The 24,900-nt window shown below is 43.1% G+C and overlaps 1 protein-coding gene and 1 long non-coding RNA gene across 7 annotated transcripts in view; one reads left to right on the top strand and one right to left on the bottom strand.

Moving 5' to 3' along the window:
* Positions 1-772: 772 nt before the first annotated feature.
* The window catches only part of LOC139358083 (endogenous retrovirus group FC1 Env polyprotein-like), a 179,687-nt gene continuing 155,559 nt past the window's right edge, over positions 773-24,900 (bottom strand). For 4 of the 6 annotated variants that reach the window (XM_071077566.1, XM_071077565.1, XM_071077567.1 and 1 more), the window contains one exon: positions 12,450-13,847. In XM_071077566.1, coding sequence (XP_070933667.1) covers positions 12,808-13,847 — 1,040 coding nt within the window. In that variant the 3' untranslated portion in view covers positions 12,450-12,807. Of the gene's footprint in view, positions 2,037-12,449; positions 13,848-24,900 lie in introns of those variants that run through there. The other 2 variants (XR_011612335.1, XR_011612334.1) reach the window with 2 other exon arrangements.
* Positions 7,593-24,900, top strand: part of LOC139358084 (uncharacterized) — a 74,225-nt gene continuing 56,917 nt past the window's right edge. The window contains exon 1 of the long non-coding RNA XR_011612336.1: positions 7,593-7,856. This is a non-coding gene — a long non-coding RNA (uncharacterized lncRNA). The remainder of the gene's footprint in view (positions 7,857-24,900) is intronic.

Raw genomic sequence — 24,900 nt, 5'->3', positions numbered from 1 at the left:
CCACTTCTCATAAAGCTATTGTGAAGACCATCAAGTTCTGTTAACCAGTTTCCAATTTTTATTGATTTTGGTTCTTATTCACCTGTATTTAAGTTCACATTTACTTAAACTTCAGTTTTACTTCTTTTTTTGCTTTACCCCTGTTACTTGTATTTCAAATCTACCTATGAGATTATTTTCAATTTTACTACCATGCAGTTCACAAATTGGTTCCCATTTCTGACTCCTTGTATTAAAACATAATAACAATTTCCCACCTTGAAAGATGATTTGGTTGCTCAGAGAATCTAATATCAAAGATATTTACTCTCAGAACTTTGAAGAGTTTTAACTAATACATTCTTTAATATTATGGAGTCACTGTTTTGTAATATAACAGCTACATGAAAATGTAGCCACTATGTAAAGTTCAGCCTTAGAGGCACGGCACCATGCCTTTGTTGAACATTCCCCAATTCCAACTTTAACCAGGGCTAAGTTTGATTCCCCTTGTGAGATGTAACTACTCTCATCATGGCTATTTTTCCAGATCATTTTTCTGGTCATTTATAGATTCAATCATTTATTTATTCATTCACTCAATGTATGTTCGTATTTATTCTATGTAGTTAATAGTCATTATTTTAGGCATTAGGAACATACCATGGTGAATACAGGTTTACTCTCATGCAGCATATATTTGTAGGGTAGGGGCAGATATTAAACCCTTACACACACACACACACACACACACACACACACACACACACACATGTACACAGACACATACACTATCTGATAGTTATAAGGGCTATAAGAAAAACTAAAATTAAAATAAAAAGATAATAGAACATGATAGTCAGCCTTATTTTGGATAAAGCCATCCCAGAGGTGTCTCAGAGGGAGGAATCAGAGGTAGAGATAACTATTTCTGTGTGATGCAATTCTATAGTTGTTTGGAGCCAAGGGACTTGGTGAAATCACACAGAAAGGAAGAGTAAACAGAGGTGAGATCCAGAGATTGGGCTCTTGGCCACACCATCATTTAGAGGTTATGAAGAATTGGGTGGTCCAGCAAAGGAGACTGAGGAATGGCTGCTGATGTAGAAGGAAAATCAGGAGTCTGTTGTTTCAGAAACCAATAGAGAAAGTGTTTCAAGAAGGTAGCATTGAATATTTGTGGAGAAACCTGTTTAGCAATCTGTTTCAAAGCCTCCTGAGATGTTCAGTAAGATAAGGATGCGGGATATTCATTGAGGTTTGGCCATGTAAAAATTATAGTGTATCTTGAAAAGAGTGTTTTCTGCTGAGCATTGGCACAGATGTCCAAATGTTCCAGATTCAGGAGACAATGTGAGAAGAGGAAGTAAAAACAGCAGCTACAGAGGACTCATGGGAAAGGGTTCATTTTTCCAGAGTTCCAAGAAATGGGTCCATTAGCTGATTAAGAGATGTTGAAACAATGGTTTTTTTTTAAAAAAAGATGTGATATATTAAAGTCCACTTGTATGTCCACAGTAATGATCCAATAGGGAGAGAAAAATAATGATGCCAGAGGGAGGGCAGATATTTGTTGGAGCCAATGTTACAAGAAGGCAAGAGGGATCAGCCCCATTAAACAAACGGGCCATTGGCCTCAGGACAAAGCAGGAGAGTTCATCCATTGTTCCAGGAGGGAAGGGACGGTGAAATGAAACTGGGGGCTTTGGGGGTGATCTTATGTGACGCAGGGTAGCATTAAGATCCCCTTAAGTTTAGGGTCATATATTTAAATGGAGATACATTAGTATATATATACATGCACACACACACACACATATATTCCAATTATGTTTAGCTGCTTGAGTGTGAACGAGAAGGCAATGGAGAACAGAGTAATCATTTTGCTAAGCAAATAAGTTGAAGATATTAGCAAGGTAAATACAAGATTTATTATAATGAAATATCTCAGAATGTAGACACGATATGGAGATAATGGCCGTGAGAGGGTTCATAGACATGGAGAGGGTCCAGTGAGTTCAAAGGATAGCTGGTGCCTCCGTCTGGGAGAGAGTGAGCTGGAAAGCATAGAGAAAATGATCAGAAAATTGCAGGTCTGAAATTGAAGATTTTGAAAGTTATTGACTGATTTAGTAGTTAGTAGCTCTGAAGATAGTATAATTGGCATTAAGAAAATTGAGGTACTGAGATGCAGATTTGTTGACTTGAATGGGTCCTCCACATGCAAATTAAAATGACCAGACATAACCATAAAAGAATGTGTGAGATGAAATATAATGTACCGGACACAGTGACTTACGCCTGTAATCCCAGCACTTTGGGAGGCCCAGGAGGGTGGATCATGAGGTCAGGAGTTTGAGACCAGCCTGGCCAATATGGTGAAACCCGTCTCTACTAAAAAATACAAAAATTAGCCATGCATGGTGGTGCATGCCTGTAGTCCCAGCTACTCGGGAGGCTGAGACAGGAGAACTGCTGGAACCCGGGAGGCGGAGGTTGCAGTGAACCAAGATTGTGCCACTGCACTCCAGCCTGGGCAACAGAGTGAGACTCCATCTCAAAAAAAAAAAAAAAAAAAAGAAAGATAATGCCAGCTCTAGAAAATATAATCTTCCACAGATACTATGAGATTCATCAAAATCTACATGCACCCAGCTTTTTGGTCCTATGAATATGTATGCCGTTGTTATGCATACACTGTATAGGTACCCTCGTACTTTATTTTTCTAAGTTACCTTTTTATTGTGTACTTCATAAGAACAAGGTATTGTATATGAGTAATAATCTGTAAAGGAAAGGAAGTGACAAAAACACCAGTGTGTTTACCATTCAGCTGAAAAATGGGTTATTACCAATAGTTTTGAAGCTCCTTGAAGGATGTGCTCATACCCCATCATCTTCCTCCACATAACAGGGAAACCACACTCTTACATTTTAAGTCTATTATACTTTTGTCATATATCCTCAAACAGACTGATTTGATTTGCTTACTTCTTGTTTAATTGTAAACAAAAAGTATGGATTCACAGCACATGTATTCTTCTGAAATTGCTTTTTGTTTGGTTCATTATGTTTGAGAGATCCATTCATGTTGGTGTGTGTACCTCAAATAGTTTATCTTCATCGATGCATGATTTCATTAATTGTGCACACCACTATTTAGTCATTGTCTGTCACCTGGCATTTGGGTTGTTTCCAGTTTTCTGTAATGCAAGTCCGTCATCTGTGGCTACCTTACATCTACTGATATAGTTTTAAAAGCACTAAAGTCAACACAGTTTAAAGGTATGCACCATTTAATCACCGCAATATTGATGCAGAATATTTCTATCACTCAGAAAGTTCCCTCCTGCCCTTTTCCATCAATCCTAGTAGCCCATCTATAGACAACCACTACTCCAATTCCAATTTTCACCACTTAGTCTCGCCTACTCTAGAATGATGTATACATGGAATAAATACTATCGCAGCTGGCACGTCTCACCTGAGATTCATCCATCTGTGTGTTGATATGGTTTGGCTGTGTGTCCCCACCAAAATCTCATCTCAAATTGTAATCCCCATGTCTCAAGGAAGAGACCCTGTGGGAACTGATTGGACCATGTGGGTGGTTCCCCTATGCTGTTCTCATGATAGTGAGTTATCACGAGATCTGATGGTTTAATAAGTGTTTGACATTTCCTCCTACACACTCTTCTCTCTCCTGCTGTCTTCTGAAGAAGTTGCCTACTTCCCCTTCTGCCATGATTGTGTTACCTGAGGTCTCCCCAGCCATGTGGAACTGTGAGTCAATTAAACCTCCCTTGTTTATAAATTACCCAGTCTCCAGTAATATCTTGATGGACTAATACATGTGTATAAGCAATTTGCCTCTTTTGATGGCTGAATCATATTCCATTATATGTATGTTAATTTGTCGATGGACATTTGGTTGGTTTCCAGTTGTGGACTCCTACAAATGTCTGTACAAACTATTTTGTGGACATGTACCTTATCCAGGAGTAATTTCGAACTCAAAGATGAGTATACGTTTAACTTTATAAAAGATGAGTCTACGTTTTTATAAAGTTAGCTTTACAAAGCGGTTGTGGAATCTACCAGCAGTGTATGAATTCCATCTGTTTGCATGAAAATTCTGTCTTGCATGTTAATACCTTGGATTGTCCATCTCTCAAATTTGAGCCATTTTAGTACCTTTGAAGTGGTTATTCAGTGTAATGTTAATTGTTGTTTTACTGATGACTAATGATGTTGATTATATTGTGAAACGGCTGGTTAAGGTTCTTGTTCACACTTCCCTGTGCCTTTTTTTTTAATTAGGTTGTTTTTTATTTGATTATTGCTTTATAAGTATATATTTTCTGGATACAATTCCTAGTGCATGTATTGAGAGTATGTTCTCCAACTCTCATTCGTATTTTAATTCTTTCAATGATGATTTTTTTTTGATGAGCAGTAATTTTTAATTTTATTAAAATTTATTATTTTTAATGTTATTAGTTTTTTATCATCTGAGAAATCCTTAATTCATAAAAGATTGCAAAGTTATATTTTAAATTCTTTTTTTAATGTTATGATTAGTGTTTTCTCATCTGAGAAATCTTTACTTCATACAAGATTGTAAAGTTATATTTTCTATTTTTAACAACTGCATATTTTTTTATTTAACATTTAATCTATGATTGATCTGAAGTTATCTTTTGTTTATACTTTAAGGTTTTTTGTTCCTTGTAGATTTCGAATTTTTCCAGCACCAGTTTTTGAAAATATCTTTTTCTTTTAGTTAGCTAGCTTGTCATATTTGTTGAAAATCCAGTCATTGCACATGTGTAGACTTATAGGGTTTCCATAAAGTTTTGACATATATAATTATTTTATCATGTACAGTTATACAGTACTAATAAATTGTTTATTATATGTTTACTTATTTTTCCAAGACTTGCTGGCTATCCTGTATATCTCAATTTTCTGTTCTATTCTGACCGACTTGCCCAACCTTTCGCCAATGTCACACTGTCACGCTTTATCGTTACAGGAAGTCTGAAATCAGGTAGGGCATATTCTCCAACTTTGTTCTTTAAGTCTGAAATCAGGTAGGGCACATTCTCCAACTTTGTTCTTTAAGTCTGAAATCAGGTAGGGCATATTCTCCAACTTTGTTCTTATTTTTCAAGATCGTCTTGGCTATTCTAGGTCATTTGCAACACAAATCTGTATATCAGTTTGCCAATTTCTACCCTAAAATAACTACTGTAATGAATCTATAGATTGATTTAGGGTGATTGAAACCCCAATCATCATTGAAACCCCTGTTAATAATGTTGTATCTTCCAAACTAGAAACATACTATATCTTTCCATTTATGTGTCTTTAATGTCTCTGAACAATACTTTGTGGTGTTTATTTTACAGGTCTTGCAAATGTTCTGTTAAGTTCAATCCTAGGGCTTTTGTGGTTGTTGTTGTTATTGTAAATGATATTTCTTACAATTTCAATTTCTGTTCATTGTTGCTAGTAGGTAGAAATATTATTATTTGTATGTAGATTTTGTATCCTGTTACCTTGATACATTTGCATATTAGTTCTAGTAGCTGCCTCAAAGAGCCCTTAGAGTTTTCTACATACTCAATTATGCCACTCACAAATAGAAACATTTTAACTTATCCTTTTCAATCTTTTTGTCTTTTTTTTTCCTTGCTTTATTGCAGTGGCTAGAACTTCCAGCTCAAAACTGATAAAAACCAAAAATACAATTCTAAGGACCCCCAACCAACTGATGGACCCTCCCCTTGGCCAAGGACATTCTAAAGCTAACCTGATAAACTAGTTCAGGTCATGATGGGAAGTGAGGGTCAGAAATGCCTCATTATACCCACCTTCTTTTGAAATTTGGGCACAGCTGACCAGCATTAACATTTAAAATGGAGATCTAAAGACTGATAGAACAGATTCGTTAAGTCTGATAAGAAACATTCCCTTCTATTGATTCTATCTGCATAATGGGAAACTTGGCCTCCCCAACCCCTTATCTTAGCCAAGACATTCGTGTCTATTGATTCCAGGTCCATAGACAATAACTTAATTCTTTCAACCAATTGCCCATTAGAAAATTATTGAATCCATCTATGACCTGGAAGCCCCCTCGTCACTGCTTTGAGTTGTCCTGCCTTTCTGGACCGAACCAATGTATATCTTACGTGTATTGATTAATGTCTTATATCTCCCTAAAATGTATAAAACCAAGCTGTGGCCTGCCTACCTTGGGCACATGTTCTCAGGGTCTCCTGGGACTGTGCCACAGGCCATCAACCATTCATATTTGGCTTAGGATAAATCTCTTCAAATATTTGACAGTGTTTGACTCTTTTCATCGACACTGAATAAAAGCAGTGGCAGCGAATACCCATGCCTCAATCCCAAGGGGCAGGCATTCACCCTTTTACTTTTAAGCATGATTTTTAGCTCTGGGCTTTTCATGTACAGGCCCTTTTTCAGGTAGAGTTCCCTTCTAGTCCTACTTTGCTGAAAATTATTATCATAAATGGGTATTGGATTATGTCAGATGTTTCTTTACATCTATTAAGATGATCATATGATTTTTTTCTCATTTTGTTAATGTTGTTAATAACATTCTTCCTTTTTCATATTTTGGAAATTTCTCACGTTGCTAGCTTTGTTTTCCGCAAATATGCCTTGCAGCTACAGTGCAGGTCAAGAACACATCCATGCAGTTTTTCATATTCTCCTGTGCTTTCCACTAAATATTGGCAAGTTTTAAAATTTTAATCATTAAGTCTTTAATACAACTAAGGTGCAAGTTCTGCAGAAGGTAGCAATTTCTGTTGTCACTGTGGGGGCTGAGTGCAGGCTGCAGCAGCCCTTCCCCAGACCATTTGCTGTGGGTTTCTGGAGCTTGTGGCAGCCAGCTCAGCTTCTGCCTTGGCTGGTTCTGCAGACTGTTTCTGCAGTACATCTCTCTCTGACATTTTTGGAAGTTTGATTTAGTCTGCTTCTGAAGGCCTTTCCTAGGTTCACTGAGCTTCAAAATATTCTGTGATTTATCTTCCTTCAGTCAAAATTACCCAGAGCAGATTCTGTTTTTCTTCAGAAGATATGCAGATATATGAGCATTTTTGTACTTAATCTTAGTGGGAATGTGCAAGAGTTTGCCAAGGCAAAAAACTCAGGAGTGGGATGATTATGCAATGCAAATTGTTTTCCAAAGGGATCAGGCCTTTTTACATCTACCACTTAGGCCCAAGGGTTTCTATTGCTTCATTATCATTCTCAGGCTTATTAACTGGTCTTTCAATCTAGCTGCTCTGATGGATGAGAAATGGCATCTCACTGTGATTTACATTAGTAAGACTTTGAGTAAAAATGAGGCTAGGCATTTCTTGATGTTTCTTCATCATTTATTTTACTGTTTGTTGTGCAATTTTTATTGGGTTTCTCTTTTCCTTACTGAGTCATAAACTTTTTAAAATTTTATTTTTGAATTATCATGTTGCAAACATATCAGTATTTGTGAATTTTCTTTTTCATATTCTTTATTCTGTCTTTTTTTTTTTTTTTTTTTTTGAGATGGAGTCTTGCTGTGTCGCCCAGGCAGGAGTGCAGTGGCGTGATCTCGGCTCACTGCAGTCTCCGCCTCCCGGGTTCAAGCGATTCTCTGCCTCAGCCTCCCGAGTAGCTGGGATTACAGGTGCCCAGGACCACACCTGGCTAATTTTTGTGTTTTTAGTAGAGATGGGCTTTCACCATCTTGGCCACATCTTGAACTCCTGACCTCAGATGATCCACTCGCCTTGGCCTCCCAAAGTGCTGGGATCACAGGCATGAGACACCGTGCCCAGCCCATTCTGTCTTTTAAGAAGGTAAGTTTTAAATTGAATTTAATCAACTTTACAGTTTTTGTTATTGGTATTTTATTTAAGAAGTTTTTCCTTACCCCACTATCATATTCTCCTATGCTTTCCACTAAATACTGGCAAGTTTTAAAATTTTAACCATTAAGTCTTTAATACAAATAGAATTGTGTTTTAGTTTTTTTTCCCTTTTCTCATTTGGAAGTTAACCCAATATTATTTATATTCTTTAGTGCTTATCTTTCAAATTATATCAGGCATTCTTAGCCATTCTAAAATTAATCAGTACCATAAACCCTGCCCCAAAGCACTAGAAAATTAGACAAAAATTGATTCCAACTACTTCCTCACATGCATACTATTTTACAGTACTTAGTTCTGTATTTCTAATTTCCATTAATTGTCATTATTATTGCTTTTTTATTGTATATAAACAATACTTAAATTTACTTATAGATAGATAGGAAAGGGGCACAGTTCTTATGTGGAGCATAATGTCTCCAATATCAAAGACATTTCAATGGCACTTGAACTTTCATGTGGTTGTTGAGAAGTCTGTTTCCAGTAGGGGTGGCTCCAGACTTTGTGGGGTCTAGAATTTATCAGCATTAATAATGCACAGTCTCAAGTAGTCCTTACTTTAACTAGTACCTTACTTTAACTTGACTTTCTTCCTCAAAGGGTATCACACAGGAAGGAACTGGTGTCACCATTTATCCCATTGCTAAATAGGTAGCTGGTGGTGGACTCTCAGGTCACAGTCCTCATACATTGCAGCTTCTGAGGGGGAGAAGCAAAGTTTTCCCTCTTATTTAAAAAAATGTGTATTCATGGCAAAAAAAAAAAAAAGTGACTTGAAATGTTTTTGTTTTGTTTTGTTTTGAGATGGAGTCTTGCTCTGTCACCCAGGCTGGAGTGCAGTGGTGCGGTCTTGGCTCACTGCGACCTCCGCCTTCTGGGTTCCAGTGATTCTCCCACCTCAGCCTCCCAAGTAGCTGGGATTACAGGCATGCGCCACCACGCCTATTTTTTTGTATTTTTAGTAGAGATGGGGTTTCACCATGTTGGCCAGAGTGGTCTCAAACTCCTGACCTCAAGTGAGCCACCTGCCTCAGCCTCCCAAAGTGCAGGGATTCCAGGTGTGAGCTACAGCGCCCAGTCCAAAATGTTTGTTATTTTAAACCTGGCCATCTATAAGTTTAAGAAATGAACTTTGGGTTTTCTGTCCTGAGAGTTATTATTTTCATTTAGCTTTACAGTTAAAGCCTTTATTATTTAATCATAAGGAAGATTGCTTTCTCAATGTCAAGCATGAAATTGTGCCCTCTGTATTTTCTGTGGCTTCGTTTGTCTGAGAGAATCACACTGACAAGCAGAACATGGTGAAATAGTGAAGAGGAGGTGAAGGAGGAGGAGGGCAGAGCTCAGGCATCTGTTTCCACAGCAAACGCTAAGTCAGAGTTCCCACCAGAAACAGTGCAGTGCAGCCTGGAGGCTTACGGGCCTGTGAGACGTCTTCTGCTGTTTCGTACTTATTGCAGAATTCTCAACTTGACACCTACAGTAGATAACCCACTGATGTGTAATATATGTTACAGCCTACTCTGCCAGCATTTGCTTCTCATCAGCTCATTTCTCCATATTATTTATGCAGACAGTATTCAGTATATTTTATTTTATTTTTATTTTTTTTGAGATGGAGTTTTGCTCTTGTTGCCCAGGCTGGAGTGCAACGGCACGATCTCAGCTCACTGCAACCTCCACCTCCCAGGTTCAAGCAGTTGTGCTGCCTCAGCCTCCCAAGTAGCTAGGATTACAGGCATGCGCCACCATGCCCAGCTAATTTTGTATTTTTAGTAGAGATGGGGTTTCTCCATGTTGGTCAGGCTGGTCTCGAACTCCCGACCTCAGGTGATTGGCTCACCTCGGCCTCCCAAAGTGTTGGGATTACAGGCGTGAGCCACTGTGCCCGACCTTTTATTGTTTTATTATCATCAAAATATAAGAAGATAGGCATTTCCTTTTTATGGCAATGTTAAAACCTTATATATGCAGCAATTAGATTTTCTCTTTGATGCAGCTGTACACCTAGTATATGATGTATCAACAGATATATTTTTATGTATGGAAGAGAGTCTTTGATTTTTTTAACAGAGTCTTGCTCTGTTGCCCAGTCTGGAGTGCAGTGGCATGATCTGGGCTCACGCAACCTCCACTTTCTGGGTTCAAGCAACTCTCCTGCCTCAGCCTACCGACTGGCTGAGATTAGAGGCTCATGCCAGCATGCCTGGCTAATTTTTGTGTTTTTAGTAGAGATGGAGTTTCACCATGTTGGCCAGGCTGGTCTTGAACTCCTGACCTCAAGTGATCCACTCACCTCGGCCTCCCAAAGTGCTGGGGTTACAGGCGTGAACCACCACACCCAGTTTCTTTGATGGTCTTGATTTCTGTGCTGCTTTATCTAAAGACCTTTTTAAATACCAAAAAGTCAACACTGCCTGGTAGTAAATGTGCATGAATAAAGGTGACTTGTGATACCCACCTAACAATACTGGCGAGCACTTTTAATCTCTTTGATTTATCTTTTTACTAACTGAGGAAATTGGAGTTCACCATAATCTCCTTTTTTTAAGTTATAAGAACCTGGCTCCAATGGAGAAAACTATGGCTGTGCATTCCTCATATAGTCATGAAGTCGAGAGACACTGGTACAAAATCAATTACTGTAATAAAATTGCCAAGGAAAACTGGTCATAACTATAGAGCTCATATTTGGTAATGCTTCACTTCAGATCCTTATCTGTATGGATGCCTTCCATTTTCAAACAACACTAAGATGTAGATAATTATTACTATTATTTCACACATGAGGAAAAAGTGGTATAGGCCTGGGATTGGAACCCAAACTGGAGCTGGGCATTTAATAAGGTTTTCCTTAAGATGGTCATCAAGAAATATGTGTTACAAGGGCAGTATTTATGGGCAAAAGTCCTCTCAAATTAGTGATATGCTCATCATAACATAAAACAATAGAAAAATAAAATCTCTCTGTTTTGTGTTTTTCAGACTCACATACATAGTGAGTTCGAATGATATAGCTTTACATATTAAATAAAGGGAGCTGGGGAAATCAGACACCTTGGAATTGGTAGCTTCCTGGGGATATAATGAAAGTTTAATAAGGAGGGAGTAGTCAGTGTGACAAATGTTTCTGAGGGTCAAATAAAATAACAATGGAGAAAGGCCCATTGCGCTTAGTTGCATGGACATCATCTGCGACATAGACACATTCTTCAGACAAGAGTAATTTCTTCTAGGTTGAGTGGTGGAAATAGAAACTTATTTGGGGCAAGCTGAGAAATGATTAAAAGGAAAAGAAGTACAGGAACTTTGAGCAGATACAGACATATCTTGTTTTATTGCACTTCACTTTATTGCACTTTGAAGATGCTGTTCCAGAACAAAGCACCTACAACAAAAAGAACTCCAAATATTGGAGTTCTTTTTTTTTTTTTTTTTTTTTTTGAGGCAGAGACTCACTCTTTTGCTCAGGCTAGAGTGCAGTGGTGTGATCTGGGCTCACTGCGACCTCCACCTCCTGGGTTCAAGCGATTCTCCTGCCTCAGCCTCCTGAATAGCTGGGATTACAGGCATGCGCCACTACGCCCAGCTAATTTTTTGTATTTTTAGTAGAGACGGGGTTTCACCATGTGAACCATCGTCTCAATCCCCTGACCTCATGATCCGCTCGCCTCAGCCTCCCAAAGTGTTGGTATTAGAGGCGTGAGCCACCGTGTCACGCCTGAAAATATTGGAGTTCTTTATGTTCCTCCCCTTTTAGCTTTTTGCATCCCATTCTCCTGGGAAAAATTTAATGGATCACTCCAAATGAGAATGTGATAGATGTAAATGTTTAGAGGATAAGAGATGGCCGTGGCCCAATGTATGGTAAGGGGGTGTGCTGCCTGCCCAAGAGCAAAAAAGTTTAGACCTCACATCGTTGCCTCCCAGTAATCTGGATGGAAGGATTGCTGTGTGAGCTGCCCCAGGAGGGTTGAGCCCTTTAAACATATTGTCAGGGAGCCTGAGCTAAAGGTTTCTGTGCTCCAGTTTGGAACAGAGGGAACAGGGCCTCACTTAACCAACCATTTCTGAAATATACCAAGTGGGCTTGGAAGATGTCAGAGATCACACGCACACTCGTGAGCAGAGAGATTGTGATGTGCACTGGCTTATGGGAATGTCTCCTTTCACCTGACCCCAAAAGTGACTCACACTGAGCATTCTGACCTTTTGTCAAGATGATTCCAAACTAGATGATTCAGAGAGCAAAAGCAGTAAGATATTTGACATTGGTGGTTGGCATTTTCATAAGTGTTAGACATGATCTTCCTGAACATTATCCGTGTAAATAATATGATGGGATCATTCATTTAAAATAGCCTAAAGTACTAGGGGCAGGCAATGTGGGACAGAGGAAGTGACTAAAAGTGCATTGCAGGTTTAGAGTCTCAAAACTAGAATCAGATGGGCTCTGTTTCAAATCTTGTGTTGTTATGCCCAGACCGTTTGTTCCCCAAAGAAGACCACCAGAGTCCAGAGTCAAAGCCAAGCGGCAAGGATCTTTACTACAAGCTCGAACTTGGTCCCTCCATTCCACAGCATACAAGAGGGCCTCAAACAATGCGAGTGCTTGCTTTTTATAGCCCGATGTAAACAGGATATGTAAAGTTACAGGGAACAAGGTAATTCTCTCAGTTACAGCATTACAATTGGTTAACATTCTACATTTAGCATTCCTTATCGGAGATCTCCCAGGTGATGTTTTTCTGAAGTCTGAAAGAAATATGGAGGAATGTGTTTGTGCTGGGCTCAGGAAGTTGGGAGATATATGGGGGATGTGCCTCATTCCTTTCATTCCCCCCTTTTTTTCAGGTAACTCTAGAGCCAGTCTTGGGTCTTATAAGTCTGACTCTGTTTCAGCGTTTACAGGTTGGTATTGGGCTCTGAGGACCATGAGCTGAACAGTGTTAAACCTTTCTCTGACAAACTGCAAAATTCTGTTAACAACACAAGGTCCTACGGTTAGCAGAAATAGTAGACTTAGCAGGGGTCCAAAGAAGGGGGCTAACAGAGAAAACATAGAGGAATTCCACCATTGGTCTGCAGCTGAAGCAAACTGCCGTGTTTTTACTTCAGTGCTTAACTTGCGTAACTGTTGGACCTGGTCTTTTACAAGCCCTGATTTATTTATGTAGAAACAACAGTCCTCTTTCAGAAACATACATGTACCACCTTTTTCAGCAGTGAGTAGGTCTAGGGCCCTCTGGTTCTGCAAGGTTACCTGGGCTAGGGACGTGAGCTGTCGCTGAAGGGAGGCAAGGGACTCAGCTGACTCCTCCATAGCAACGGCAAATTGTTGGTACAACTTGTTGCTTTCTATGAGGGTGTGACCTAGGGCTCCCCCCGCTATCCCGGCCGCAATGAGGGATGCGGTGAGGGAGATTCCTGCAATGAGGGGGAGAAATATGGCTCGTGCAGGTCTCGGTCTAGGGACTGGGTGAATAGCAGTACTAGTCCAGTTACCGGTGTACCCTAGGAACTCGCCAGCAGTTAGTAGAGTCAACCGGGGAACTAATGTGACAGGGAGACACAGTAGGTTGGTAACAGAGGGACTAGATAGGTTCTTAGCTCTGTCCACAGTCCACGTGGCCGGTGCTTCAGCCGCCACCGTGATTGGTCCCAGAAGGTTGGAGGTTGGGTCCACTGGCTTGACGTGGGTGTAGTGGATCCACGACGCGATGCCTTTTACCTTCAGGGCGGTGGGTGTGGTCAGGAGTACCTGGAGTGGTCCTTTCCACCTGGGTTCTAGGGTCTCTTGTCGGTGTCGCTTAACCAGGACCCAGTCTCCCGGCTGGTACGGATGGGGTGTCGGTGGGGGACTGGTCTCATATAGTTCCTTCAGCTTGGGCCAGATTTCTTGATGAATTTTCTGCAAGGCTTGTAGGGAAAATAAGAATTCAGAGACATTTTCTGTTTCAGACTTAAGCAGATCATCTTTTAAGCTGGGAACCAGGGGTGGAGGTCTGCCATACATGATTTCGTAAGGGGTAAGGCCCAGTCTGTAAGGGGTATTATGGGCCCGGAACAGAGTGTAGGGGAGAAGGACTACCAAATTAGTGCCAGTCTCCATAGTCAATTTAGTTAAGGTCTCTTTTAAGGTCTGATTTATCCTCTCTACCTGTCCTGAACTCTGGGGCCAGTAAGCGCAATGTAGTTTCCAATTTGCCCCAAGGATGGAAGCCAAATCCTGACTTACCTTAGTGACGAAGGCGGGCCCATTATCTGACCTTATCTGGACGGGGAAGCCATACCTGGGAAGGATATCTTCCAGAATTTTCTTTGCTATGACCTGAGCAGTTTCTCTTTTGGTTGGGAATGCTTTCAGTCCACCCTGAAAAAGTATCTACAAAGACAAGTAAGTACCGATACCTGTACTTTCCTGGCTTTATTTCAGTAAAATCTACTTCCCAGTAGATACCAGGCCTGGTTCTCCTGAGCCTTGTTCCCGCTGCAGTCTAGGATTGGGGGTAGGTGTTGTCAAGCTGGCAGATTTTGCAACTTGCCACGATGCTGCTGGCCTTCTCGGCTGTATATCTGAATTTGAGCTTAGAGCATCTGATCAGGTCTATCATCCGCCGAGCACCCAGGTGGGTGGTTCGGTGGATGTGTTCTAACACTTGTTGTCCTAATTTTTCTGGTAGGATGGTTTGATCATTAGTATCAGTCCACCACCTATTCTGGATCTGTTTCAGGGGAAGCTTGTCAATCCACTGGAGATCTTGTTCTGAATAATCAGGGAAATATGGCAAGTCCCGGGGGCCCGGGTCAGGGAGCTGGAGTGCAAGGAGTTGGCTGGGAGCCTTTGCCACATTTCTTGCAGTTTGGTCTGCCAGAAAGTTGCCTTGAGCAGTTGGAGTGGTTGGTTTCGATGCCCTGGGCAATGCACAATGGCTTTTTTTGGCTTCCATAGCGCTGTTAACAGGGCTAGGATCTCTTGCTTGTTTTTTATCTCTTTTCTTTCAGCCGTTAGTAACCCTCGCTCCCTGTAAATGGCCCCATGTATGTGCGCCGTAGCAAAAGCATATCGGCTGTCTGTATATACTGTCAGCTTTTTCCCTGCCCCTAAGGTAAGAGCTTGGGTGAGCGCTATCAGTTCGGCCTTCTGGGCCGATGTCCCCGGGGGCAGGGGTTCCGCCCAGATTACCTCAGTCTCTGAAGTCACTGCCGCTCCAGCGTACCTCTGGCCTTGATGCATGAAACTGCTCCCATCAGTGAACCAGAGAGGTCAGCGTCAGGGAGTGGGCAGTCCTGCAGGTCCTCTCGAACTCCGTGCACCTGAGCTAGTATCTCGGTGCAATCATGGAGTGGCGCGTCCGGGTTGGGCAGCAGCGAGGCAGGGTTTAAGGTCGTTGGGGGCAGGAAGGTTATCCTGATAGGATTTCCTTGGTAGTGGGTGAGCCGGGCGTTACTTATCCATCGATTAGGTGGCTGTTTGAGTACACCTTCGATGGCATGTGGGGTAATGACCCGCAATTCTTGACCTATGACAAGTTTATCAGCATCTTGTACCATCAGAGCCGTGGCCACAATCATTCGGAGACAAGGGGGCCACCCGGCAGCCACTGGGTCTAACTTCTTTGACAGGTAGGCAACCGGCCTCCACCAGGGGCCTAAGTTCTGAGTTATTATCGCCTTGGCGACACCCTTACTCTCGTCCACGTATAAGTGGAAGGGCTTGGTGACATCAGGTAGTCCCAGTGCAGGCGCAGAGAGTAGGGCGGTTTTGATCTGTTGGAAAGCCTACTCGGCTTCGTCTGTCCAATTAAATGGCTGCTGCCCCCGTGTTGCCTGATACAAGGGTTTAGCCAGTTCTGCGAAGCCAGATATCCATAGTCTACAAAATCCCGCCGACCCCAGGAATTCCCTCACTTGTCGGGTGGGGCCTGGGGATCTGCAGAACAGTCTGCTTCCGGGCGTCTGTTAACCAGCGCTGCCCTCCTTTTAATGTCTGGGGCTGCCTGATTTACGAAAGACATTACAACAGCTGCCTGACTTCCTGGAGCCTCTGGGTCTATGGGGGTGTACTGTCTAAAAGCTTCCATTAATCTTTCTAAGTAGGTAGCTGGGCTCTCTGTCTTTCACCTGCAGAACAGAGTATACTTTAGCCAAATTAGTGGGCTTGCGAGCAGCTGCCCGGAGACCCGCCATTAGAGTCTGGCGATAAACGCGTAGCCGTCCCCTACCTTCTGCCATGTTGTAGTCCCACGCCAGCCTGGTCAGAGGAAAAGTCGCATTTATGAGGTTGGGGTTGGCAGTCGGTTGACCGTCGTCCCCCGGGACCAGCTTTCTAGCTTCTGCCTGTATTCTCTCTCGCTCCTCCGTTGTGAACAAGATTCAGAGGAGCTGCTGACAATCATCCCAAGTGGACTGGTGGGTGAGCATGACACTATCCAGTAAAGCCATTAAATCTTTGGGGTTGTCTGAAAACCGAGCACTCTGGGTCTTCCAGTTATACAGATCACTGGTAGAGAATGGCCAGTACTGGAGCCTGGGGATTCCCGTGTCATCTGGGGGTCCTATTTCCCGAAGGGGTAAAGCCACCGTGGAGTCAGGCGGCTGGGGGGGGGGCTAGCCCGCAAAGTGCGCCTTTGCGTCGCCCCACCGGACTTTCAAAGTTACTTTCCTTTTCAGCAGGCCCGTGTGTGCCGGCTGCCTCCTGTCCGCCTGCTCCCTCCCGCGGCTCAGCCCCGGGGGTGGGTCCGGGTGCGCTGGCCGCCTCCCGTCCGCCTGCTCCTTCCCACAGCTCAGCCCGGGGGCCTGGGTCCTGGGGCCCGGAGGGGTACGGAGGGGGTTCTGTGAACAGTGGGTCCCTGCTATCAAGTAGAACAGGATGGGGGGGCGCAGTTGGTTGCTTGGATTTTAGCGGCCGAGCAACCAGTGCCTTACAAGGTTCAGGGGCTAATTGGAAAGGTGACAGCCAAGGAGGCGGGTTAGAATCCCTGTGAAGGAAATCTGACTTATTAATGATATCTAGTCGCAAGCGCGCTTTGGCAGCCCGGGTCAGAAACAGCTGCTGCCCAGATCGCAAACGCGCTCCGGCAGCTCAGATCGCGAGCGCGCCCCGGCCGCCCGGGTCAGACAGCTGCTGCCCAGATCGCGACCGCGCTCCGGCGGCTCAGATCGCAAGCACGCCCCGGCAGCCCGGGTCAGAAACAGCTGCTGCCCAGATCGCGACCGCGCTCCGGCGGCTCAGATCGCGAGCACGCCCCGGCAGCCCGGGTCAGAAACAGCTGCTGCCCAGATCGCGACCGCGCTCCGGCGGCTCAGATCGCGAGCGCGCCCCAGCCACCCGGGTCAGAAACAGCTGCTGCCCAGATGGTGACCGCGCTCTGCCAGCTCAGATCGCGAGCACACCCCGGTAGCCCGGGTCAGAGTTAGCTGCTCGGATCGCGACCGCACTCCGGCAGCCCAGATCGCGAGCGCGCACCAGTAGCCCGGGTCAGAGTTAGCTGCTCGGATCGCGACCGCGCTCCGGCAGCCCAGATTGCGAGCGCGCACCGGTAGCCCGGGTCAGAGTTAGCTGCTCGGATCGCGACCGCGCTCCGGCAGTCCAGATCGCGAGTGCGCACCGGTAGCCCGGGTCAGAGTTAGCTGCTCAGATCGCGATCGCGCTCTGGCAGCCCAGATCGCAATTTAGATCAGACGAGAGCCAGGGGACGTCTCCCACCAGTCTCCGCTGGCTGTCCTATAGCGCGTCCGCCAGGACGGCGCCAGCTCCAGTTTCAGACCTCGCAAGTCACAGATTCAGATTCAGAACAGACACAGACAGACAAACGGAGACGAGCCGGCTCACCTATCAGTAGATCGATCCTAGTAGATCCCTTGACCAGGGGTCTGGTGGGCTTGGGGAATCCCGGACGAGCCCCCAGATGTTATGCCCAGACCGTTTGTTCCCCAAAGAAGACCACCAGAGTCCAGAGTCAAAGCCAAGCGGCAAGGATCTTTACTACAAGTTCGAACTTGGTCCCTCCATTCCACAGCATACAAGAGGGCCTCGAACAATGCGAGTGCTTGCTTTTTATAGCCTGATGTAAACAGGATATGTAAAGTTACAGAGAACAAGGTAATTCTCTCGGTTACAGCATTACAATTGGTTAACATTATACATTTAGCATTCCTTATCGGAGATCTCCCAGGTGATGTTTTTCTGAAGTTTGAAAGAAATATGGAGGAATGTGTTTGTGCTGGGCTCAGGAAGTTGGGAGATATATGGGGGATGTGCCTCATTCCTTTCAGTGTCACTAACTGGTTTTCTGATCTTGAGTAATTTACTTAACTTCTGAGTTTTAGTTTCCTTCCTGCCAAAAATAGGATAATTTTATGTACAACATTGGCTTATTCTAAGTGTCAGGCCTCTGAGCCAAAGCTAAGCCATCATATCCCCTTTGACCTGCACGTACACGTCCAGATGGCCGGTTCCTGCCTTAACTGATGACATTCCACCACAAAAGAAGTGAAAATGGTCTGTTCCTGCCTTAACTGATGATATTCCACCACAAAAGAAGGGAAAATGGTCTGTTCCTGCCTTAACTGATGACATTCCACCACAAAAGAAGTGAAAATGGTCTGTTCCTGCCTTAACTGATGACATTACCTTGTGAAATTCCTTTTCCTGGCTCATCCTGGCTCAAAAGTTCCTCCACTGAGCACCTTGTGACACCCCACCCCTCCCCGCCAGAGAACAACCCCCTTTGACTGTAATTTTCCTTTACCCACCCAAATCCTATAAAATGGGCCCACCCCTATCTCCCTTCACTGACTCTCTTTTCGGACTCAGCCCACTGCACCCAGGCGATTAAAAAGCTTTATTGCTCACACAAAGCCTGTTTGGTGGTCTCTTCACATGGATGCAAATGAAATTAAGAATCATGTGAAGAACATAGAGCACTGAAATAGAGAGTAGTAAAGAGTATTTTTAAAACACAGTTCTGAGAAGGGGGCGGAGCAAGATGGCCGAATAGGAGCAGCTCCAGTCTCCAACTCCCAGCGCGAGCGACACAGAAGACCGGTGATTTCTGCATTTTCAACTGAGGTACTGGGTTCATCTCACTGGGGAGTGCCGGACGATCGGTGCTGGTCAGCTGCTGCAGCCCGACCAGCGAGAGCTGAAGCAGGGCGAGGCATTGCCTCACCTGGGAAGCGCAAGGGGGAAGGGAGTCCCTTTTCCTAGCCAGGGGAACTGAGACACACAACACCTGGAAAATCGGGTAACTCCCACCCCAATACTACGCTTTAAGCAACAGGCACCCCAGGAGATCATATCCCACACCTGGCCGGGAGGGTCCCACACCCACGAAGACTCCCTCATTGCTAGCGCAGCAGTCTGTGATCTACCGGCAAGGCAGCAGCGAGGCTGGGGGAGGGGCGCCCGCCATTGCTGAGGCTTAAGTAGGTAAACAAAGCTGCTGGGAAGCTCGAACTGGGTGGAGCTCACAGCAGCTCAAGGAAACCTGCCTGTCTCTGTAAACTCCACCTCTGGGGACCGGGCACAGTAAACTAAACAAACGCAGCAGACACCTCTGCAGACGCAAAGAACTCTGTCTGACAGCTTTGAAGAGAGCAGTGGATCTCCCAGCACGGAGGTTGAGATCTGAGAAGGGACGGACTCCCTGCTCAAGTGGGTCCCTGAACCCTGAGTAGCCTAACTGGGAGACATCCCCCACTAGGGGCAGTCTGACACCCCACACCTCACAGGGAGGAGTACACCCCTGAGAGGAAGCTTCCAAAGCAAGAATCAGACAGGTACACTCGCTGTTCAGAAATATTCTATCTTCTGCAGCCTCTGCTGCTGATACCCAGGCAAACAGGGTCTGGAGTGGACCTCAAGCAATCTCCAACAGACCTACAGCTGAGGGTCCTGACTGTTAGAAGGAAAACTATCAAACAGAAAGGACACCTACACCAAAACCCCATCAGTACATCACCATCATCAAAGACCAGAGGCAGATAAAACCACAAAGATGGGGAAAAAGCAGGGCAGAAAAGCTGGAAATTCAAAAAATAAGAGCGCATCTCCCCCGGCAAAGGAGCGCAGCTCATCGCCAGCAACGGATCAAAGCTGGACGGAGAATGACTTTGACGAGATGAGAGAAGAAGGCTTCAGTCCATCAAATTTCTCAGAGCTAAAGGAGGAATTACGTACCCAGCATAAAGAAACTAAAAATCTTGAAAAAAAAGTGGAAGAATTGATGGCTAGAGTAATTAATGCAGAGAAGGTCCTAAACGAAATGAAAGAGATGAAAACCATTACACGAGAAATACGTGACCAATGCACAAGCTTCAGTAACCGACTCGATCAACTGGAAGAAAGAGTATCAGCGATGGAGGATCAAATGAATGAAATGAAGCGAGAAGAGAAACCAAAAGAAAAAAGAAGAAAAAGAAATGAACAAAGCCTGCAAGAAGTATGGGATTATGTAAAAAGACCAAATCTACGTCTGATTGGGGTGCCTGAAAGTGAGGGGGAAAATGGAACCAAGTTGGAAAACACTCTTCAGGATATCATCCAGGAGAACTTCCCCAACCTAGTAGGGCAGGCCAACATTCAAATCCAGGAAATACAGAGAACGCCACAAAGATACTCCTCGAGAAGAGCAACTCCAAGACACATAATTGCCAGATTCACCAAAGTTGAAATGAAGGAAAAAATCTTAAGGGCAGCCAGAGAGAAAGGTCGGGTTACCCACAAAGGGAAGCCCATCAGACTAACAGCAGATCTCTCAGCAGAAACTCTCCAAGCCAGAAGAGAGTGGGGGCCAATATTCAACATTCTTAAAGAAAAGAATTTTAAACCCAGAATTTCATATCCAGCCAAACTAAGTTTCATAAGTGAAGGAGAAATAAAATCCTTTACAGATAAGCAAATGCTTAGAGATTTTGTCACCACTAGGCCTGCCTTACAAGAGACCCTGAAGGAAGCACTAAACATGGAAAGGAACAACCGGTACCAGCCATTGCAAAAACATGCCAAAATGTAAAGACCATCGAGGCTAGGAAGAAACTGCATCAACTAATGAGCAAAATAACCAGTTAATATCATAATGGCAGGATCAAGTTCACACATAACAATCTTAACCTTAAATGTAAATGGACTAAATGCTCCAATTAAAAGACACAGACTGGCAAACTGGATAAAGAGTCAAGACCCCTCAGTCTGCTGTATTCAGGAGACCCATCTCACACGCAGAGGCATACATAGGCTCAAAATAAAGGGATGGAGGAAGATTTACCAAGCAAATGGAGAACAAAAAAAAGCAGGGGTTGCAATACTAGTCTCTGATAAAACAGACTTTCAACCATCAAAGATCAAAAGAGACAAAGAAGGCCATTACATAATGGTAAAGGGATCAATTCAACAGGAAGAGCTAACTATCCTAAATATATATGCACCCAATACAGGAGCACCCAGATTCATAAAGCAAGTCCTTAGAGACTTACAAAGAGACTTAGACTCCCATACAATAATAATGGGAGACTTCAACACTCCACTGTCAACATTAGACAGATCAACGAGACAGAAAGTTAACAAGGATATCCAGGAATTGAACTCATCTCTGCAGCAAGCAGACCTAATAGACATCTATAGAACTCTCCACCCCAAATCAACAGAATATACATTCTTCTCAGCACCACATCATACTTACTCCAAAATTGACCACGTAATTGGAAGTAAAGCACTCCTCAGCAAATGTACAAGAACAGAAATTATAACAAACTGTCTCTCAGACCACAGTGCAATCAAACTAGAACTCAGGACTAAGAAACTCAATCAAAACCGCTCAACTACATGGAAACTGAACAACCTGCTCCTGAATGACTACTGGGTACATAACGAAATGAAGGCAGAAATAAAGATGTTCTTTGAAACCAATGAGAACAAAGATACATCATACCAGAATCTCTGGGACACATTTAAAGCAGTGTGTAGAGGGAAATTTATAGCACTAAATGCCCACAAGAGAAAGCAGGAAAGATCTAAAATTGACACTCTAACATCGCAATTAAAAGAACTAGAGAAGCAAGAGCAAACACATTCGAAAGCTAGCAGAAGGCAAGAAATAACTAAGATCAGAGCAGAACTGAAGGAGATAGAGACACAAAAAACCCTCCAAAAAATCAATGAATCCAGGAGTTGGTTTTTTGAAAAGATCAACAAAATTGACAGACCACTAGCCAGACTAATAAAGAAGAAAAGAGAGAAGAATCAAATCGACGCAATTAAAAATGATAAAGGGGATATCACCACCGACCCCACAGAAATACAAACTACCATCAGAGAATACTATAAACACCTCTACGCAAATAAACTGGAAAATCTAGAAGAAATGGATAATTTCCTGGACACTTACACTCTTCCAAGACTAAACCAGGAAGAAGTAGAATCCCTGAATAGACCAATAGCAGGCTCTGAAATTGAGGCAACAATTAATAGTCTACCAACCAAAAAAAGTCCAGGACCAGATGGATTCACAGCTGAATTCTACCAGAGGTACAAGGAGGAGTTGGTACCATTCCTTCTGAAACTATTCCAATCAATAGAAAAAGAGGGAATCCTCCCTAACTCATTTTATGAGGCCAACATCATCCTGATACCAAAGCCTGGCAGAGACACAACAAAAAAAGAGAATTTTAGACCAATATCCCTGATGAACATCGATGCAAAAATCCTCAATAAAATACTGGCAAACCGGATTCAGCAACACATCAAAAAGCTTATCCACCATGATCAAGTGGGCTTCATCCCTGGGATGCAAGGCTGGTTCAACATTCGCAAATCAATAAACATAATCCAGCATATAAACAGAACCAAAGACAAGAACCACATGATTATCTCAATAGATGCAGAAAAGGCTTTTGACAAAATTCAACAGCCCTTCATGCTAAAAACGCTCAATAAATTCGGTATTGATGGAACGTACCTCAAAATAATAACAGCTATTTATGACAAACCCACAGCCAATATCATACTGAATGGGCAAAAACTGGAAAAATTCCCTTTGAAAACTGGCACAAGACAGGGATGCCCTCTCTCACCACTCCTATTCAACATAGTGTTGGAAGTTCTGGCTAGGGCAATCAGGCAAGAGAAAGAAATCAAGGGTATTCAGTTAGGAAAAGAAGAAGTCAAATTGTCCCTGTTTGCAGATGACATGATTGTATATTTAGAAAACCCCATCATCTCAGCCCAAAATCTCCTTAAGCTGATAAGCAACTTCAGCAAAGTCTCAGGATACAAAATTAATGTGCAAAAATCACAAGCATTCTTATACACCAGTAACAGACAAACAGAGAGCCAAATCAGGAATGAACTTCCATTCACAATTGCTTCAAAGAGAATCAAATACCTAGGAATCCAACTGACAAGGGATGTAAAGGACCTCTTCAAGGAGAACTACAAACCACTGCTCAGTGAAATAAAAGAGGACACAAACAAATGGAAGAACATACCATGCTCATGGATAGGAAGAATCAATATCGTGAAAATGGCCATACTGCCCAAAGTAATTTATAGATTCAATGCCATCCCCATCAAGCTACCAATGAGTTTCTTCACAGAATTGGAAAAAACTGCTTTAAAGTACATATGGAACCAAAAAAGAGCCCGCATCTCCAAGACAATACTAAGTCAAAAGAACAAAGCTGGAGGCATCACGCTACCTGACTTCAAACTATACTACAAGGCTACAGTAACCAAAACAGCATGGTACTGGTACCAAAACAGAGATATAGACCAATGGAACAGAACAGAGTCCTCAGAAATAATACCACACATCTACAGCCATTTGATCTTTGACAAACCTGAGAGAAACAAGAAATGGGGAAAGGATTCCCTATTTAATAAATGGTGCTGGGAAAATTGGCTAGCCATAAGTAGAAAGCTGAAACTGGATCCTTTCCTTACTCCTTATACGAAAATTAATTCAAGATGGATCAGAGACTTAAATGTTAGACCTAATACCATAAAAATCCTAGAGGAAAACCTAGGTAGTACCATTCAGGACATAGGCATGGGCAAAGACTTCATGTCTAAAACACCAAAAGCAACGGCAGCAAAAGCCAAAATTGGCAAATGGGATCTCATTAAACTAAAGAGCTTCTGCACAGCAAAAGAAACTACCATCAGAGTGAACAGGCAACCTACAGAATGGGAGAAAATTTTTGCAATCTACTCATCTGAAAAAGGGCTAATATCCAGAACCTACAAAGAACTCAAACAAATTTACAAGAAAAAAACAAACAACCCCATCAAAAAGTGGGCAAAGGATATGAACAGACATTTCTCAAAAGAAGACATTCATACAGCCATCAGACACATGAAAAAATGCTCATCATCACTGGCCATCAGAGAAATGCAAATCAAAACCACAATGAGATACCATCTCACACCAGTTAGAATGGCAATCATTAAAAAGTCAGGAAACAACAGGTGCTGGAGAGGATGTGGAGAAATAGGAACACTTTTACACTGTTGGTGGGATTGTAAACTAGTTCAACCATTATGGAAAACAGTATGGCGATTCCTCAAGGATCTAGAACTAGATGTACCATATGACCCAGCCATCCCATTACTGGGTATATACCCAAAGGATTATAAATTATGCTGCTATAAAGACACATGCACACGTATGTTTATTGCGGCACTATTCACAATAGCAAAGACTTGGAATCAACCCAAATGTCCATCAGTGACAGATTGGATTAAGAAAATGTGGCACATATACACCATGGAATACTATGCAGCCATAAAAAAGGATGAGTTTGAGTCCTTTGTAGGGACTTGGATGCAGCTGGAATCCATCATTCTTAGCAAACTATCACAAGAACAGAAAACCAAACACCGCATGTTCTCACTCATAGGTGGGAACTGAACAATGAGATCACTTTGACTCAGGAAGGGGAACATCACACACCGGGGCCTATCATGGGGAGG

This window comes from Macaca nemestrina, chromosome 14, assembly GCF_043159975.1.
Source record: "Macaca nemestrina isolate mMacNem1 chromosome 14, mMacNem.hap1, whole genome shotgun sequence".
Classification (NCBI taxonomy): domain Eukaryota; kingdom Metazoa; phylum Chordata; class Mammalia; order Primates; family Cercopithecidae; genus Macaca; species Macaca nemestrina.
The sequence above is the reverse complement of the archived record's forward strand: the minus strand, read 5'-3'. Positions and strand labels throughout refer to the sequence as shown.